Genomic DNA, 19,006 nt, shown 5'->3' with positions numbered 1-19,006 from the left:
TCTTTTTTATGTTTGCCTTTAGCGCGCCAGCATGTTTGTATTTGTAACCCCCCCCCCCCCCCATTCTGTTAATGTAGAACAAAAGCCAGGCCTTTGTTTGCACGTCCCTTCCCCTTTAATGGTGGATTGAGTTCGCCCAGGGTCAGGGGTCAGCCAGGGGTCAGATGGGTCATTGTATTGTGATCGTGGGTCAATAAGCAACCGCACAGACACTAAATCCACATCATTACCTAAGTAGTCCAGGAATGCTCGGGACCATTCATCGCAGACAGAGAGGCCGAATTCTTAAGAAAGCTAATCAATACTTCGAATAAAACCCGGGTTCGTTTCATTTTGTGTGTGTGCGCGCGGTGGTTTAATCTTCGTGGATTGAGAAGGAATTGGATACAATTATGAAACTTACACGCGTGCGTTTTCTTGAGATATTATTGCAACCCCACATGATTTGAAAGTCAATGCTTTCCATCAGTTTTGATTTTCTAGATTTCGGGATCAAATCACGGAAATTGAGTGACATAAAGAAGCCATTCGGCCCTTCTGCCGGGACTATCAAGCTTAAGCCCCATTTTTCTGCTCTTTTCCCCTTTCCTCTAATCCAACGACCTTTTCAGTGATTTAGTTGTGTGTGTGGCGGGAGCTGGGGGTGTGAGGTGGTACCCCTACCAGAATAACAAGCCCTATGTCTCACCTGAGGCTCGTGGTCATCCCGATTCGGAAGATTAAAGATCGAGCATGAAATTATCTTTAAATATCTATATCAATATCAAAAATATAAAATCTTTTAGATTGGAAAAACAGATTCGCGTCCAAGAGCAGCGTTTGTGCAGGAGGATTTGTGATATTGAACAACTGGATGTTTTTATTTGTTCATGGGGTGTAGGCGTCACTGACAAGACCAGCATTCACCACCTCCAGGCCCTTATCCATTGTCTCTCGAGATAAGGAGGCCAAAGAAGAAGAAGAAGAAGGTTTGCCCCCGAGAAGGTGGTGATGAGCCACCTTCTTGAACTGCTGCAGTCCATGTGAGGTAGGTACACCCACAGTGTTGTTAGGAAGGGCGTTCCAGGGTTTTGACCCAGAGATATAGTTCCAAGTCAGGATGGTGTGTGACTTGGAGGGGAACTTGCAGGTGGTGGTGTTCCCATGCATTTGCTGCCCTTGTCCTTCTCGGTGTGGTGGAGGTCGTGGGTTTGGAAGGTGCTGTCGAAGGAGCCTTGGTGTGTTACTGAAGTGCATCTCGGAGATGGTACACACTGCTGCCACTGTGTATTGGCAGTGGAGGGAGTGAATGTTGGTGGATGGGGTGCCAATCAAGCGGGCTGCTTTGTCCTGGATGGTTTCCAGCTTCCAGAGTGTTGTTGCACCCATCGAGTGTCGCTGCACCCATCAGGCAAGTGGAGAGTATTCCATCACATTCCTGACTTGTGCCTTGGATTGATCCCTTTCTAGTCAGTCGGGAACCTGGACTGAAATGTTCGAGCGCTGTAAAACCGATAGAGTTGCTGCTGATATTTGGAAATGCGTTTTCTGCATTACAAAATGAATTATCCAGTAGCTTGAATTAAGAGAGATTATGAATAGTAAAGTGGGAAGTTAGTGCTAAAGAATGACCGGTCAGATAATATCGAATTATAAGAGATAGGCTCCATATATTGTTTCATTGGGGAAAAGGAGCAAATAAAAAAGATTCCAACCAGAAATTTCTACTCATATCGTACCATTCTCCTTGAACAATGAGTGTTACGATAATGTACTTACCCATAGAATTATCTATCTGCACCATTTCTTTAAGTACTTGCTTATTTCAAGAATTCATTAATTCTATACATTAATAATTGACATTAGCAAACAGTGGATAATTAGTTTCACAAATGAATGCATGATATAAATTCTGTCAATTCAGTGAAGATTTAATTGCCAAGAGAACATGTTTTCTCTCAATCAAAGTAATATTCCAAAAGGTAGTCTCAGAGCTAGGGTAGGTTAGCATTCGCCTCAAAAATGTAACCTTTGGCTCTATGAGCAGAAGTTCATACTTGCTTCTCCTTTTAGAATGAGGATTAAAATTCATTTCGTTCTATGACTGATGAAATGTGCAACAAAATGCAAACTATCTGTACTATCCGTCACCACTGTGTACAAGTTGGCCAGCAGTAATCGACTCCTATTCTCTCCTATATTTCAGATAACTTGGTCAGCTATACAACACAGCCGATAATTTTATATTAAGCCGCAACCAGTTAATTATTATCATCTTATTAGTAAAACCACGCCAAAGATAGGAAATAAATGAACTAATGAGTACGTGGAATCGTTCCTTTCCCATTTTTGCTGTCGATAAAATACATTCGGACGAGTGTGTAATGTGACTGGGGTTTCTGTTACTTGTTACTGGTTGAAGGGTTCCACACGTAAGTGGAAGAAAGCTATCGGAAGGATATAACTAGAACATACGGAGCATTGCTGTAATCATTAATAAGAAAAGATATTTGATGTTTGCCATTAATGGATAAACACGTGGTACAGTCCAAAATCCCAATTTGATAGCTCTTCAAAAGGATTCAGAAATCACTCTTTGGGATGTCTTTTTCATCAAAGACTAACGTGAGTCATTATTTACAATGCAGTGAATGACAAGAGTTTGCTGATTATCGCCACGCCGCAATCATCGATACTATGTATAAGCAATGCTAGATTCTGAACACGTTTCAACATTTGTTATATGTTATTTATCATTGCTACAACCGGGCTCTTATAATTGTAATGTTTAAGAACCATTTGTTCACCATTATAATAAGGTCGTATGTCCTCTTGAATAGGCTGACTTTGCAGTTCCAAGCTTTTTTGAGGGCCGACAATGTCGGTTAATAAAGCAACAACAACTGTCATTGCTATGGCGCCTTTATAACAACGACAACTCATATTTATGCAGCCTGTGTAACGTAATAAAACGTCCCAAGGCGCTTCTTATGAGCGTTATTTGAAAACTTTTGACACCGAGTTACATAAAAAGATATCGGGTCATGTGACCAAAAGCTTGTTCAAACTTTTAAGGAGCGTCTCAAAGGAGGTAGAGAGGCGGAGAGGTTAAGGGAAGAAATTCCAGAGCTTAGGGCCCAGGCAGCTGAAGGCGAAATACTGGAGATGCTGCAAAAGTGGATGACTTTTTAGGTTCCACATTAAGGCTACTTACAGACAATTTTGTTCCCTCCCGACGCCACTTGTGTTTTAAATATATCCATTAAGATTTACGTTCAGCGAAGGGGGACCCCACCACAACCACAACTCAGTCAATGTTTTTTATTCTTTCATGGGATGAGGGCATCGCTGGCAAGGCCAACAGTTGTTGCCCATCCCTAATTGTCCTTGAATATGATGCAAAGTTAAGACAGAGACCATTCTCAATGCTGAGAATCTCACTCTGAAAATCAAAAGTTGCGTCCTGTTTCAATGAGAGGTAAGTCACGATAAAAAGGATCGCAGTTAAGCAGAATCCATTCAGGATTGACGACTATATATGTTATTCTCTGCACCTTCAATGAAGGCTGGTTTCTGGGTTTTCAGTTTACTGGTTATTTGAATAATTGTGAGATATTGAATGTAGGAACGTGCAGTTGATTTGTTTTGTTAGTTCCATACAGCATAAGCATTCTAATACACGAATACAGCAAGGTACACATGTTACAAGCTATACCATAGTAAGTAGAAAGGAGTGAGATTAGATTGGCATTACAGCGGCATCGTTTCTGGGATTTCCTTTCACATGTGTCAGTACCTTCGTTCCAAGCTTGTTTAGGAGGTTGAAACTCCTGCTGTTGTCTTTAATCAAACCCTTCTTCTCAAAAAAAATCTCTAACCCTAATGTTACAGAAACTTTCTCCCTCGATACAGTATGAGCTGAACGTCAAAACATTCTGTGTAAAGAAGTGTCAGTGCGTGTGTGCATGGATATTGCATTATAGAGATAGTAAAGGAGGGGAAGATGTGAAAATAGTTCGAATGAGCTACGAGAAATATAAATTCTGTCTGGTATGAAAGTAACAGAAGGACATATTTCTTACAATTCGCCCTGGATAAATACAGCCCTTTACCAAGTAAATGAATAGATATTAAAATGAAAGTAGGTAAATGAGAAATATGTGCACTCAGAGCCTGAAAATGTAATTAAACAATATAGGATCATATAACATAAAAATAATTACAGTCTGTTTGTTTTGGGAGTACTGGTTCATGCTTTAAAGTGTATTTAAATTCAAGAGCAATTAATCTATTGTATCATTGAATCGGTGCACGATTGCATTAAAATCTATGTCATTATAAGAGGGGGAAAGACTGCGCTGAATAATAAATCGGACACTTAAATGAAAAGTAAAGCACGTAACAGATTTCATTGCTGGTTTGGCCTTAATGTGGGAAGAGATACAAGAGAAAATGTAAGGTTTACGTGTGATTGGTAATGATTGACGGTAAAGTAACACTTGTTGTCTTAGTTGAAATAAGAAGCTGACAAAGGATTCATTCTTGAGTTTCTGTTCCCCTTACTCGGCAGGGGTGCGGGGTGTGGTGTGGAGGAGGTGGGGGAGCATTCTAGACTTGCTGAAGACGTGTAAATCGAGATCATTTTTCTGTCAGGAAATCCGCAAGGCCAGAGACCAGCGAAAGTCTAAAGAGACATTTTTAAAAATCTGTTTTTGAATCGTAGTTAAATCATCCTGATCAGGCGTTATTTTCACAAATTTTCACAAAGCCGTAAGTGTGTTGTGGGAAGGCAAGAGGGGGAGACGATGCCTGTGTGTTCTGTATGTGTGGCTCTTTGTGCGCGCATGTAACGTACATGTGTGAGTATGTCCGTTTATCTATCGGTATGAATGTGTGTGTGAGTATACATGTTTGTAAGTATGAATGTCTGTATGTGCAGTGTGTGTGAGTGTGAGAGGGAGAGAGTTGTAGGTCTGAGTATGTGTGTGTGAGAGAGAAAGTATATGTATTTGCAGGTCTGTGTATGTGTGTGAGAGAGTATATGTATTTGTAGGTCTGAATATGGTTGTGAGAGAAAGTATATGTATTTGTAGGTCTGAGTATGTGTGTGTGAGAGAGAGTATATGTATTTGTAGGTCTGAGTATGTGTGTGAAAGAGTGAGTACGTGTAATTGTAGGTCTGTGTATATGTGAGAGAGAGATAGAGTATATATACTTGTAGGTCTGAGTATGTGTGTGAGAGAAAGTATAGGTATTTGTAGGTCTGAGTATGTGTATGAGAGAGAGTATATGTATTTGTAGGACTGAGTATGTGTGAGAGAGAGAGAGTATATGTATTTGTAGGTCTGAGTATGTGTGTGTGAGAGAGAGTATATGTATTTGTAGGTCTGAGTATGTGTGTGTGTGAGAGAGTATATGTATTTGTAGGTCTGAGTATGTGTGTGAGAGAGAGTATATGTATTTGTAGGTCTGAGTATGTGTGTGAGAGAGAGTATATGTATTTGTAGGTCTGAGTATGTGTGTGTGAGAGAGAGAATATATGTATTTGTAGGTCTGAGTATGTGTGTGTGAGAGAGAGAATATATGTATTTGTAGGTCTGAGTATGTGTGTGTGAGAGAGAGTATATGTATTTGTAGGTCTGAGTATGTTTGTGAGAGAGAGTATATGTATTTGTAGGTCTGAGTATGTGTGTGTGAGAGAGAGAGAGTATATGTATTTGTAGATTTGAATATGTTTGTGAGAGAGTATATGTATTTGTAGGTCTGAGTATGTGTGTGAGAGAGAGTATATGTATTTGTAGGTCTGAGTATGTGTGTGAGAGAGAGAGAGTATATGTATTTGTAGATTTGAATATGTTTGTGAGAGAGTATATGTATTTGTAGGTCTGAGTATGTGTGTGAGAGAGAGAGAGTATATGTATTTGTAGGTCTGAGTATGTGTGTGTGAGAGAGAGAATATATGTATTTGTAGATTTGAACATGTTTGTGAGAGAGTATATGTATTTGTAGGTCTGAGTATGTGTGTGAGAGAGAGAGAGTATATGTATTTGTAGGTCTGAGTATGTGTGTGTGGGAGAGATTATATATTTGTAGGTCTGAGTATGTGTCTGTGTGAGAGAATGTATGTATTTGTAGGTCTGAGTATGTGAGAGAGAGAGAGAGTATATGTATTTGTAGGACTGAGTATGAGTTTGAGAGAGAGTATATGCATTTGTAGGTCTGAGTATGTGTGTGTGAGAGAGAGAATATATGTATTTGTAGGTCTGAGTATGTGTGTGAGAGAGAGTATATGTATTTGTAGGTCTGAGTATGTGTATGAGAGAGAGAGTATATGTATTTGTAGATCTGAATATGTTTGTGAGAGAGTATATGTATTTGTACGTCTGAGTATGTGTGTGAGAGAGAGAGTATATGTATTTGTAGGTCTGAGTATGTGTGTGAGAGATTTTATGTATTTGTATGTCTGAGTATGTGTGAGAGAGAGAGAGAGTATATGTATTTGTAGGTCTGAGTATGTGTGTGAGGGAGAGATTATATATTTGTAGGTCTGAGTATGTGTCTGTGCGAGAGAATGTATGTATTTGTAGGTCTGAGTATGTGAGAGAGAGAGATGGAGTATATGTATTTGTAGGACTGAGTATGTGTTTGAGAGAGAGTATATGTATTTGTAGGTCTGAGTATGTGTGTGTGAGAGAGAGAATATATGTATTTGTAGGTCTGGGTATGTGTGTGTGAGAGAGAGTATATGTATTTGTAGGTCTGAGTATGTGTGTGAGAGAGAGTATATGTATTTGTAGGTCTGAGTATGTGTGTGAGAGAGAGAGAGTATATGTATTTGTAGGTCTGAGTATGTGTGTGAGGGGGAGATTATATATTTGTAGGTCTGAGTATGTGTCTGTGAGAGAATGTATGTATTTGTAGGTCTGAGTATGTGAGAGAGAGAGAGAGAGTATATGTATGTGTAGGTCTGAGTATGTGTGTGAGAGAGTACATGTATTTGTAGGTCTGAATATATGTGTGAGGGGGAGATTATATATTTGTAGGTCTGAGTATGTGTATAAGAGAGAGACAGTATATGTATGTGTAGGTCTGGGTATGTGTGTGAGATAGAGTATATGTATTTGTAGGTCTGAGTGAGAGAGAGAGACAGTACATGTATAGGTTTATGTAGATGTATGAGAAAGATCTCTAAGTAGTGAAGAATAAATATTGCGGGTGGTTAGAAACCTTTAAAAATAGCAGCAACTCAATAAACGCGAATATAACATTGCAAATTTCCCCTGTCTATTCACGTCTTGTTCTGCGAGATTGATGAACAGGACCCAAGGATCATTCCAGAACGAGAAAACATCGGGCCTCACCGTTTGAATTTCCGGAAACAAAACCACGAAATCCAGAATTTATTTTTGGTGATTGTAATGAGGTGGAACCAAGAATGAAACTTGTCAGCCCAGCCTGACATTTTCCTTGACTGCTTTAGACGTGTAAATACTGTGCAGGATGTGGCCCCTTTTTGATAAGAAACTCAGAAATATATGGCGCCCAGTCCTTAATGAAGGGAAAATTGACACTGAACAAGAGGCACAGTACAAATGTTAATATTATTTGTTTATGAGATGACTGTGTGTCCTGTAAGCGTGACAGTATGTGCCCGAATGCCTCTTGTCTTCGTATGCAATGTCTCTATCAATGGGTGTCTGAATATGTATACATCTTTGTGTTTATGTGTACATTTGTGTACAATATAGAGAGCCGGTGGGACTGCACAATGCCTGAACCCCTACTAGTTACACATATTTTAATCTCAATACTTTAAAATGGCCATTGAGTAACTGTTACCATATAACATAGAAATAGGGCTGATTTCAGATTACAGTCACAACTTAGAAATAGCAATAAAGGTATATTAATTTCAATACATTAGGGCGAGGCGTCAAAGCCAGTGTATGCCCTGTAGCTTGTTAATTTCCAGTTTCACTGTAAACTGAGTCCAGCTCCGTTCTAATTGCAGTGTGGCTGCAACAGGACTCAATTTACTGACCTGGGAATGAATCTACCCTGTAGCCTGGACTTAAGTACACTCACGTTGCCTTTTCTCGAACTACTTGCCCTATCATCTGGTACAGGATCTACTTCTTGCATCTGCATCCTGTTTGGGTGATCACTGTGGCAGAAACTGATTTTGTATTTTTAATGATTTGAAGAGCATATTGTATATTGAGACGTTGCACTTGCTGAATAGATTTTAGAGGGTTTCTCTGACAAAATGGCTGATAGCGTCTTTAGATGTACGGAAAACAACACGTTTCTTGTCATAGGTGGAGAGTCCCGAGTCCGGCAGGTTTTCATCTTCCCTGCGCGCTACACGCACACATACACATGTACATACAAACACACACATATACACATGTACATACAAACACACACATATACACACAGCAATAAATGCAATTGTCCGGGCTTCGAGCCAACCGACTAACTAACACACTATTGATCTGTTGTGTTATCAAACAGGGGCTCGGATTTACCACGCCCCTGTGCCCTGCCGCTATGAAACAGGGTAGTGAACCCAGAGGTCGAAACTACAGCTCAACACTGCTCAGTGCCTGCCTGACCTCCGACTGTGACATGGCATATTTGCTCTAGTCACTGAATTAGATTGGATTAACCCCTTCCCCACTACCCCCTCCCCCCGCCACATCTCCAAATCGCGATATTGCTCGGATCGATCACTTTAAAATCAACATTTTAAAAGTTAAGGCGACCGGATGAACATGAAGGCTCAGGAAAACCCGATCAAAAACACGGCCGGAGAGGGAGAGGAAGCAATGGTAAATTGCACGGATTAAGTAAAATGTTCCCAGTCCGTATTTGAACTGCAAGCGCAGAGAGTTATGGAGAGAGACGTAGGCAATGATCATCTCGTTTAAACCCCACACTATTAACTAAAAAGAATCAGCCTTTAAATATGATTTCATGAAGACATTCATTTCACCGGAGGAGTGCGCAGCTGATTCTTGGCGCTCTATAGTAAATGCTGGAAAAAGATAAAACGACGAGGCAAAATCGACTTCCTGGCCTATAACACAAACATGCTGTGCGAGTGAGTGAGAGAGAGAGGAAACACGGAGTCTTCCTTGGGTGTGTTGCAAAAATGGTTTATTTGATTAAGACTGACAACAGTCTTTCTGGGCTCTAAAAATAATGCGCAGGGTGAGATCTGGGTCAAAAAACATCTCCAACCTTTCTGCAGGCTGCAAATGTAATCGTAAAGGCGGTGCCGGACTTTAGGGGGAAATATCGTATTAGAATATTTAAAGTTAAGTTTGAAACCTTCCCAATAATTCCGGCTTGTGTGTGGAAGGCAATGATGTGTCAGGTAAAAGCAACTTTAAAGGGTTCAGCAGTCAACTGTTGGGCTGATAAAGGGCGGTGGGGGTGAGTAAACATAATGCAATACACACTTATTTTAATTTTATATTGTAAGTAACATGTAACCTCTCGGGTTCCCTCCAGTTTTAAAGCCTGGTTTAATGTAAACGTCGTAAGGACATGATCAATAACATTGACTGTTGCATCGCTTTTAAATGAAATAAATTGAAGATATTGATCCTTGGGCCATGCTTGGAAGAGGAAGCGAATAAAGAGAACAGTGCAAGAAAATAATCCAACTTTGTAGTGTATAAAGTCTTATTCTGCTTTGCAGACACATTGCAAGGAAATATATATATATATATGAATTCTGATCACACAGATGTTTTATATTTTGTGAACTGATTCCCTATCTTAATTGCAGCTTATAACTATGCCTACTGTGTTTTAAACTGGAGCATGGAGATATGGCATTACCGTGTGTTTGTTACACATTTCCTAAGTGGTGCTGAAAATGGTTAGAGGATCTAGATCAATAATTTTATTGAGCCGAGAGATATTCTTGCTAACTTGACGCTAGTGTGTAATGCATTTGAATTTATAATTTATATATAATTTTACAGAGTAGACTGGATGAGGACACGAAAATATAGTAGGTAAGTAGCAAATACAATGACGTGGGAAGATCTGAACCACTTTACCAGGCGGGAGGATTAATATCAGGATTGTTAAGAGAGGAAGAAGGAAGCTTTATCGCCATTTCGCAATTTAACGTGCAATTAATATGATCCAAAATAATCTATGGCTTAATAAACTCAGATGACAATAATGTAATTTTGTTTTCAGCAGACACGTTACTGGTTTTTGAAACTACCCTGAAAGTCGTTGATTTGAACCCCTATGTTATTGTCGGTGAAATAATGTTTTAGCGTATTCCGATTTTGAATCAATTATCATGTGTGCTGGAAAATGTGGAATTCGTTTTGATTTCCTTGAACGTATCCTCCAGGTGGTCCCACTTAAACAATAGATCAAACCCAGACACAACACGTGGTTCCAAGGGACGCTTCATAATTATTCATTAGAATATTAAAACACAGCAGATCTGTGTTTATTTTTTTTGATATTTTCGCCAAATGAAATACGTCAGAACAATAGAGGAAAGTTTGATCAAAAAGAGGATCGACATATAATTCATCTAAACAGAAAAGAAAATGTCTTCCACGCTTTCGGCTGTATGTTAAGTTGCTACATTTTTGAGATTGGGGCCGGGGAGAATTGTACCGCAATTGTCTTGATTAGTTAAGCTTTTAATAATTCTGAATAAAAGGTTTTTTGAGAACATTCCACATCGAACTGAAACACCAAATTACCTATTCCTGACATTGCATTTTCAAGTTTTATCTTAGAATCCCCCAAATTAGATTAATAAGAATTCACAAATCGCGAGTCACACACAAGAAAACCGCGCGATGTTAATAAATCTTTATCTTGAGTTATTATTGAATTTATCAGAGGCTATTCGAATTTATAATCACACTTTGTTGGATTTACGATTCTGGAAGAATACAATTTTTTTAAAGATTAAAAGTCGCAATGCTGTACAGCAAACACTGCTCGTTTAAAGATTCCTTGTACCTCTAATAATAAAGAAATCCCAGTTTAGCAGCGGAAGTGCATGTGGGTTATATTTAATGTGATGTGTACTTGCTGCTCGGGCGCTTTATGAATGTTTCGGGAGGTGGGGTTGAGGTTGAGGTTGGGTGGAGGGGGAGAGAATATCAGCTTTTATTACATCACATGTAGAAAGTATCCAATCAGCTTTGAGTTGAGGAAAATTATTTGGTGGAGTGCCTCTGGACAAGTGTGTTATACTGTGAACTTTTCTCTAGGAAGGAAGAAGGCTGTAGTTGGTCAGACCATCTGAAATATCTCGTTTAACCGGTGCTTTAAACAAAAATTAAGCATTCACCAAAATGCTGCAATGAAATGCAAAACACGGGCAAATATATTGTTCATTTTAATCTCTGCACCTCTAATTGTGCCATTTAATTTTGACAAAAATTAATTAATGGCAAAGCAATCCCTTTTTTTTTTTGGATGGCGAATACAATGGTTGGGATTATTCCAAGATGCGTGGATTATATCTCAAACGTTGCACTGGAAGGATCTCAATGTGGCCACCTCGAAATGGACGGGGTTAAACTGGGTTACCTGCGAATCAATGGGAAGGAAATGTTCGCCTTGTCTCAGGTCCTGGCGGATCTGTTCAAGCACGTCCCCCGGACCACGATCCGAAAGAGAATGGAGCACCTGAAGATTACCAGGCGCCGCTGCGATCTGCGGGAACTGCGGACGCTCAAAGCCATAAACTCAGTGCCAACACGAGCAGTCAAATGCTCGCTGATTTCCAAGGAGGATCTAGAGGCTTTGTATACGGTTTACAAAATGCCAGACCCCAGCAAGAAGAAAATCAAGGTGAAAATGAGGGAAGGAGGGAATCTCTCCAGCCCGCCGGGGCACGGTTACTTCTCCAGCTTCTGCAGGGAGAGGACAGTTTTACTGCGGACTCGGAATTCTGCCGTGCATTGCGAGACCAGATGCAAAACTCAGGGCGAATTAACTGAAAACCCTGACGTCCCCGGCGCGCTCAGCTGCCGCCCGGTGACTGATCCCGCCGGCAAAGGCTTCTCAAACTATGAAAATGTCGGAAAATCCACTTTCTGCCCCGTGTACCGAGAGCAAGAGGTGTTTTACCAGGACCTGGTCTGCCGCTTTCCCAGAGTTTATCAACCCGCCATTGCAGTTCGATTCAATGGAGCCGATGGCCCCGTTCACTTCAGGGCGAAATATTCCTGTTGCAACGAGAGTAAAAATGTGGGAAGTGAATTTATCAGTAACTATAATTCATCCTTAACACCCTCGGCTTTCAAATCTGTGAAAAGAATGGTCCTATCGGGAGATATAAAGACTTTGAATGAAACTCTCTCTGCGCAGTCTAGTCAAAGCGCCTCTCTGGGATGTTCCAGTGACTCAGACTGCAGTTTGGCTCCAGAGAACAACTCCGACTTCGGCTCAACTGATGAAGAGGAAGACGAGGAGGGAGAGTCGGTATTTTCCGGTTCTAGTAGCGATGATGAGAGCTCGTCCGCCTCCGACTCCAGTTCGGCCTGCAGCGGAGTCTCGCTGCACAGTACCCGATTCAGAAGAGCCACTTTACCCAGCCTGTGCTGCAAGAGCCCCGCCATACCCACGCAGCCCGGGCCGCAGGAGACAGCAGAGCCCCCCGCGGGGGACCGCCAATCACCTTACGCCGGAGGTAAGCCCCAGTTGCGCCTGCTCTTCCGCCAGCTGGAGCACGGTGCCTCAATTGGTTCCGATTGCGCCCAGTGCAATGGCACAGCCAACACGAAGCCGATTCCTCGCAGTCTCAAGCCTGTCGGCTCTCCAGCCGAGGAGGTCGCAGTCTTACAATCAGAAGCAGCGGAAAATCCCAGTCAGCCGCCGCAACTAACCCCCAACAAGTTAGCAAAGCATGGGGCCTCTTTAGCCCGCCTCAAAGACAGCTCACAGTCTTTACAACAAAGGGATTCATTCCATTCAAATGCACGGTCCGGAGCATCTGCTGCCCTCTGCCTCAACAAGAACTATTTGAAAACCGACGGGACGGACAAAGCACCTTCATTAGATCTCAGTGCCCAACTAGAGGGAAAGATTAAACAGCCTTTCAGGGGCTCTGCTTTCAGCGAGCGCTTCCCAGTCACCAGCAGGACTCGTAACCATCTTCGAACACAGCAGAGTGTCCAAAGAGGCTGCAATCCCATCTACAAATCAGGGTTCCGGACCTTCGGAGGGAATGAGGGGCCGGGGAACCGCAGTCACAAGAGGAATGGACGGAAAGCAGAACTGGGTTCGCGGATCCATGTGAATGAAATCAGTGGAGTCTTACAATCAGCGAGGGAGCTTCCTGGCTCTATCCATCAGCCCAAACATTCTACCTCAAAAGGAGTACAAAACCAGAGCACTTTACACAGCGGGCCTTCTGCTATTGATGGGTGGGATAATGGTGCAAAAAAGAAACAGGTTTCTTCCAGGCGCGGTCAGCCAGAAAAAGAGCGGACCTGGAAAAGATGCCCAGGAAAGGAGCCTGGCAGGATTCAGCCATGGCTAACGGCGACAGGCAAAAGGGCGAATTTGCTCAAAGACTCTGCCAAGTGCAAACGTGTCACCTGCGGATTAGTAACGCCGGTTAAGAAAGCTTTCAGCCTAATGGGCAACTTCCCCTCGCCGCCCTCGCTGATTGTGGGCGATGATGGCGATTTGTGCCCTGCCTATTCCTTTTGCTCCGACCACTCTTGCTCACTACAGAAAGCTCACCCGGTGTGGGGATGGCAAATCGGGGGCACGGCCATTCCTCTTCCGCCAAGCCATAAATTCAGGGGCTTTAGCCTTTAACCCTTTAACGGGCATCAGGCTCGGTACTGGTTTGAACACAAATTGACTATGGTTAGGATTCTGCAGGGAAACCGACTGTAGAAATGACCCCTAAAAGTATTCTAATCACGATGTCTGCAGGCTGTTCGAAAACAACCAGATCAAAAAATACAGTGTACAACAATGATTAAAAGTACATCTGGATCTATTCATGCCAAATGAATCTCGGTACAAAGCAGTGCCGGAATTCCACCAAAAAGTGGTCAGAATTAATTAGCTACAAAACTTACATTTAGGAATATATATGTTTCCTTGGAGACTGCTGTGTTTAATAGTGATGGTGGAAAGGGAAGCAATCAGAATCTAAGTCCCAGAGCTGTACAAACCTATATGTAGCTTTGCACTATTTATTTTCCTTGTGCAATCGACCTATATGCATGGGAGTGTCACTAACAGCCTATCAATCGAGCTTTTAATTAAAACGTCAATAGACCCTCACAGTAAGCAGAATGCAATGTGGTGTCGGGCAGGGGTGAATGAAATAGTGTTTTTTTTTTCCTGTTGTATCTAGATTGCCAGGATTTTTAAAAAAAATCATACAATCCCATCACAGCAATCTCTTTTACTCATCTCACTTCCGTCGTTGTATTCAAGAAGTTTTAATTAAAAGTAGTCAAAAATAGTGGTGCCAGAACAAGGAGAATGGACGGGGACTTATCAAAATTGTATCGCAGTTGTTTTTTTTTCAAAGTTTTTATTTCTTTCAAAGTTCAGTCGTATTGATAAGCTATTGTCAGATTTAATTTAAATGAGATCTCAGAGAAGACTGGGGGGAGAAGCGGGCGTGGGGGAGGGGGTACCTTTATTTGTCTCTGGATATGGACCAATAAGTCAATATCCTAGGGTCTGCGTGTTGCTCTGTCTCCTGCTTAATAATCGGATGTATAATTTGCAGGGGAAACACAGTAACTTTCCCTTTAGATGCAAATCAGTTGAACTCTAGAGGAAGAGGGGTTAATGCACCAGGGCATGCATTGCTGATCAAACCCCACGTAATGTTCCAATCAATAGCTTCTTTCAGCCGAAAAAAAGGCCTGATTCTTGAGTTGAAATGCGATTGTATCTCCTTTTTTAAATTAAAATTTATTCCTCAGTTGTTGTAAGTTTTATTTATTTAGTATTTGATAAAGGTTTCTTTCAAGAACAACAAAGAAAAAGTTTGGTACGTAAGTTTGCTTTTGTCCTTTGTTGAACTGACAGTTTGCAGCGAGAGAGCTGGGCGACAAGTGGACGGTCCTGTTCGGTGACTTCTCGGCATTAAGAGTTTAAATTATGCTTATTTTTCACCGAAAGAATCAGTGGAAGACCGTGGCGATGGTGTTGCATTTTCAAAAGGATTATTTATACTTTGTTTCAGTTCATAGTAGTGGAACTAGGTGGATCCGCTCAAGCGCCAGTTTTGAATTAGCGTGATGGAAAACGCATTTAACAGAAGTAGATGTGGGGGAGTGGTGGGGGGGGGGGGGGTGGTGGAGGGTGGAGGTTGAGCATCTCTCCTAAAATTTTAAATCTGTTTTGCTCTCACCCCCGCGACCACCACCAGCACGCGCGAAAAAAGACATTCGCATTTTGTGCCAAGATGGTGGTCGTTTATTTACATATACAGGGTCCAGAATGGGGGAGTTGAGAGATAACAGTTCAGGTTACTCTCACGCTTAGGGTCAACGGAACTGCTACATGTCACGAGTGCAATGCAGACTCCGAACAAAAAGGTTCAAATGTTTCATATATTTGCTTTTAGTGTCACGGAAGCCGGATGATAGATTGGACAGAATTGGAGGAGTGAAGCAAGAGAGAGAAGGCCTCAGCGAGACAGAGAATGCTGTTCCTGGTCTCTGTGAGGAGCGGGAGGAGGATGGGTGGTTTTACTATAGCAGTGCCTGGGGGGGTTCAGGATACATTGGAAACGGCTTTAAGAGTAAAACGAAAACAGCCATTGAAAAAAAAGACGAATTTAACACGCACAATATGCATCTCGATCCCGGGCGTTGAAAACCAAGTCTCGCCGTGTAAAAATCCACTCAGACACGTAGTTGAACGTTTTCCACAAACAAAAGAGAGTGGAGTGGGTAAAATGAGCCATTTTCAGGGGAAGTTGTAGTGGGAACTCGAGGGACCAAAACAGGCTCCAAATCTACCTCGGCAGCACCAGCAGCTGTCCAGCAAGGAATTGAGTCCAAGCAAAATTACTTCCTAGAAGACGAACGCGTTTTCTACCAGAATATAATTTCCCAACTTGTAAAGCATCTAATTACATTGAGTATCTATGTAGTTGATGGAAGAGAGGCAATAGTTTCCCATCAGTTTCCGCGTCCTACAATTAAAACACTGGATATAGTTCGGCCGTACGCTCGTAGAAAATACACGACAGCAAAATTGGCAGTGATCATTCAAAGTGCAGGCCTGGTTTTATACACAACGGGGTGAGGCTACTTTTAATTTTGATTACATTTGCATTCAAATAGTTGCAACAGTTTGAGGTACCCTTCCAATAACATCCGGTGCACACTGAAAGGTCCCGACCGTGGGATTATAATCGGTAAATGCAAAATTAAATAAAAATAGGTATGACTTCGAAAGCAAGAACACACTGACAGAAAACATACGAGCAACAATTCACCCTGTGCTATATGTATATGTGGTAGATAGATAGAAAAATGGTGTTAACCAAAACACTCTCACAACCTCTTCACGGTGGTTTATTTCTGACGTATATCAAGAAGGTTTTAATGGCCAAAGACACTTCTCTCATATCAATTTCTCCATTTGTCCAGTTTAGCATTTTCGATTCTGTTTGTGCCTTTGGTCCCTTGTTTTGACAAAATTCTCGTGTGCACCAGTCTGCTCCACTCTCAGTCTCAAACTGAGATCCCAAGTCCTTCTTGGTCCTCGGGAAGAGCTGGTAAGACGGGGGAATCTCATGTGGCCGCAATAGTTTTAATGTGATTCCAAAACTACGGGAGGATGTTGATTAATCCTCCCAATCCATTATCAAAAGGGGAACTCTTCTGTTGCTGGCAGGTTATTACAGAGACCCTGGATTTGTTCACCAGTAACAGGATCTCTGAGATCTGGAACGCCGATCGGTTTCTGCTACGAGATGAGTTTTTTTAAAGCTTTTGCTGGGGTTTGTGGGTCAGTTTCTATATTTATTATATTATGTAAACAGATTAAATGGGAATATTTGGGATTAATATTATGACCGAAACATACTTATTACCTCAAAGCCTCCACGATGAACCCTTGCTGAGCTGCTTTGTTTATTGCTAATAATTTGAAACGGGTATTATTTGTGAAGAAATATGAACTGCGCAGCACTTGGACAATTTCTAGATTGGACTCAGTATCCACATCTAATTTTAAACTAGAGACTGTATTTTCTGTTAAACTTCAAGCACAAATGGTTTCTCCCTGACAGCAGCATCAATTCGAGCCATAATCGTAATTTCAAAGGTTTTGCTTACAGTCGCTTGTATCAGCTTGGTCTAGCGGGTCAGTAGCTAAGTTAGGTATTGACTTGCTCTTTTTATTACTGAAAAGCCTAGAAGGAGGGTCAAGGCTTGCAAACCACCAAGGCTGCGAAGAGTAAAGAAGACCAGACACACCAGGGACCCTGGGTTTTAAAGGCCTGTGCATTGTAGAAAGTAGGCAAGATTGAGTGAAAATAGGGGTAACAGTCTTAAGGCCTTTAGAAAGAATGAGTCAGATACTAAGCAGTGGAGTGAGGTTTGATTTCAACATGTTGGGAGGGGAGGTGGGATAGTGGGTATGGAAGAGTTTGCAGAACATGGGCACCTGCTGGATGTTATGAAATTTTTAAAAAGACAGACTTGCATTTCTATAGCGCCTTTCACGATTTCAGGACGTCCCAAAGCCCCTTTACAGCCAATGAAGTATTTTTGAAATGTACTCCTTTCAAATGTAGGGAATTAGGATATTGTATTTATATAATCACCTTAAGTATAATTTCTTTCCGGCTCCAGCGATTACTATAGTTCACCAGCACGCATTGTAATTGGAGACAACTTCCTAATGAGTCAAATAGATACAAACGTTGACACGGCATGTGCCAGGGAGTTCTACTGAGTCGCAGTAATAGGAAGGTTCAAACAATCTTATTGAAACCAGCCAAAATTTCACAGATTTCCTTTTTGCCGTGGTATGCTACTTCTTGTTATAGTTGTTATATTCTATATTTTATATTACATAGAAATAATTCATAGATGTATTTTTTTAGAGCTAAAACACCTTACCACCGGAATACATTGACACCTAAGAATTAGGTCGTTGTTGAATCATGCATTTAGAACAGAGGTAAGTTTGCTGTATGGGGAAATAATCGCCTGTTCTTTATTTGAAGCCAGCCCCACAGATAAAAGTGGATATAGTCTCTTGTTTGCATGCTACAATCCGTGCGTTACCATATAAGGAGAACACTCAACTCCCTCACCTTGGCTCATTGTACATTATCTCAAACCTGAATTGAAAAATGTAAGATATACTATACTGTGCAGTGTGAGTTGAACTTGAGATTCTCTGGCGCTAACTCTGCAAAAAGAGTCATCACCAATTCATAGCATCGAATATCTCAGTAAGGTGGGAGATGCCATGTACAACACAAACAGCTGAACTTGTGGAGATGTGTGTGCGTCTATATATAATTCCAATAAATTTACCAGCGACATTGCAGCACTGACTGCTTTTCTGACCATTTTGGCAAGCATCTCTCAATGACATGGGCATTAGAAACTGTGATATTTAATAGTTTGTTAATCTGTTCACCAGAGACACGGTGCGCCAAAGAATTGGAATATACTAATGTGCAACGAATGGAAAATTCACTCGTCTCACATTTCAAGCTGTGAAGTTATACAGAAACTACGTAAACACCGTGTATTCACCATTTATACTTTGCCTTAAAACAAAAGGGAACAACTTGAGTCTACCAGTATGATGGATTCTACTCGCTTCAATTGATAATATAAATTCCACACCCTGTGGTTTTAAAAACAATTACCTATTACTCAGATGGTAAAGATTGTGGGCCAAATGGACCATTGACAAAGTACAGTTGATAAAAGCACATCAATTCCCTAATGTGGGATATCCATTAGTTTCCTTTTACGCTGAATGCCAGCATAAATTCTATTGACCAGTTAGC

General features: G+C 41.3%; 1 protein-coding gene across 1 annotated transcript; it reads left to right on the top strand.

Annotated features, from left to right (window-relative positions):
• The first annotated feature begins 11,251 nt into the window (after positions 1 to 11,251).
• LOC137347959 (SKI/DACH domain-containing protein 1-like) lies at positions 11,252 to 14,897 on the top strand. Its single transcript, XM_068013025.1, has one exon. The coding sequence runs from the start codon at positions 11,452 to 11,454 to the stop codon at positions 13,804 to 13,806; it is 2,355 nt and encodes a 784-aa protein (XP_067869126.1). The 5' UTR covers positions 11,252 to 11,451; the 3' UTR covers positions 13,807 to 14,897.
• Positions 14,898 to 19,006: the final 4,109 nt, after the last annotated feature.

The sequence above is a fragment of the Heterodontus francisci genome, chromosome 33 (genome assembly GCF_036365525.1).
Source record: "Heterodontus francisci isolate sHetFra1 chromosome 33, sHetFra1.hap1, whole genome shotgun sequence".
In the NCBI taxonomy this organism is placed as follows: Eukaryota; Metazoa; Chordata; class Chondrichthyes; order Heterodontiformes; family Heterodontidae; genus Heterodontus; species Heterodontus francisci.
Note: the sequence above shows the minus strand (reverse complement) of the source record. Positions and strands in the feature narration are given on the sequence as shown.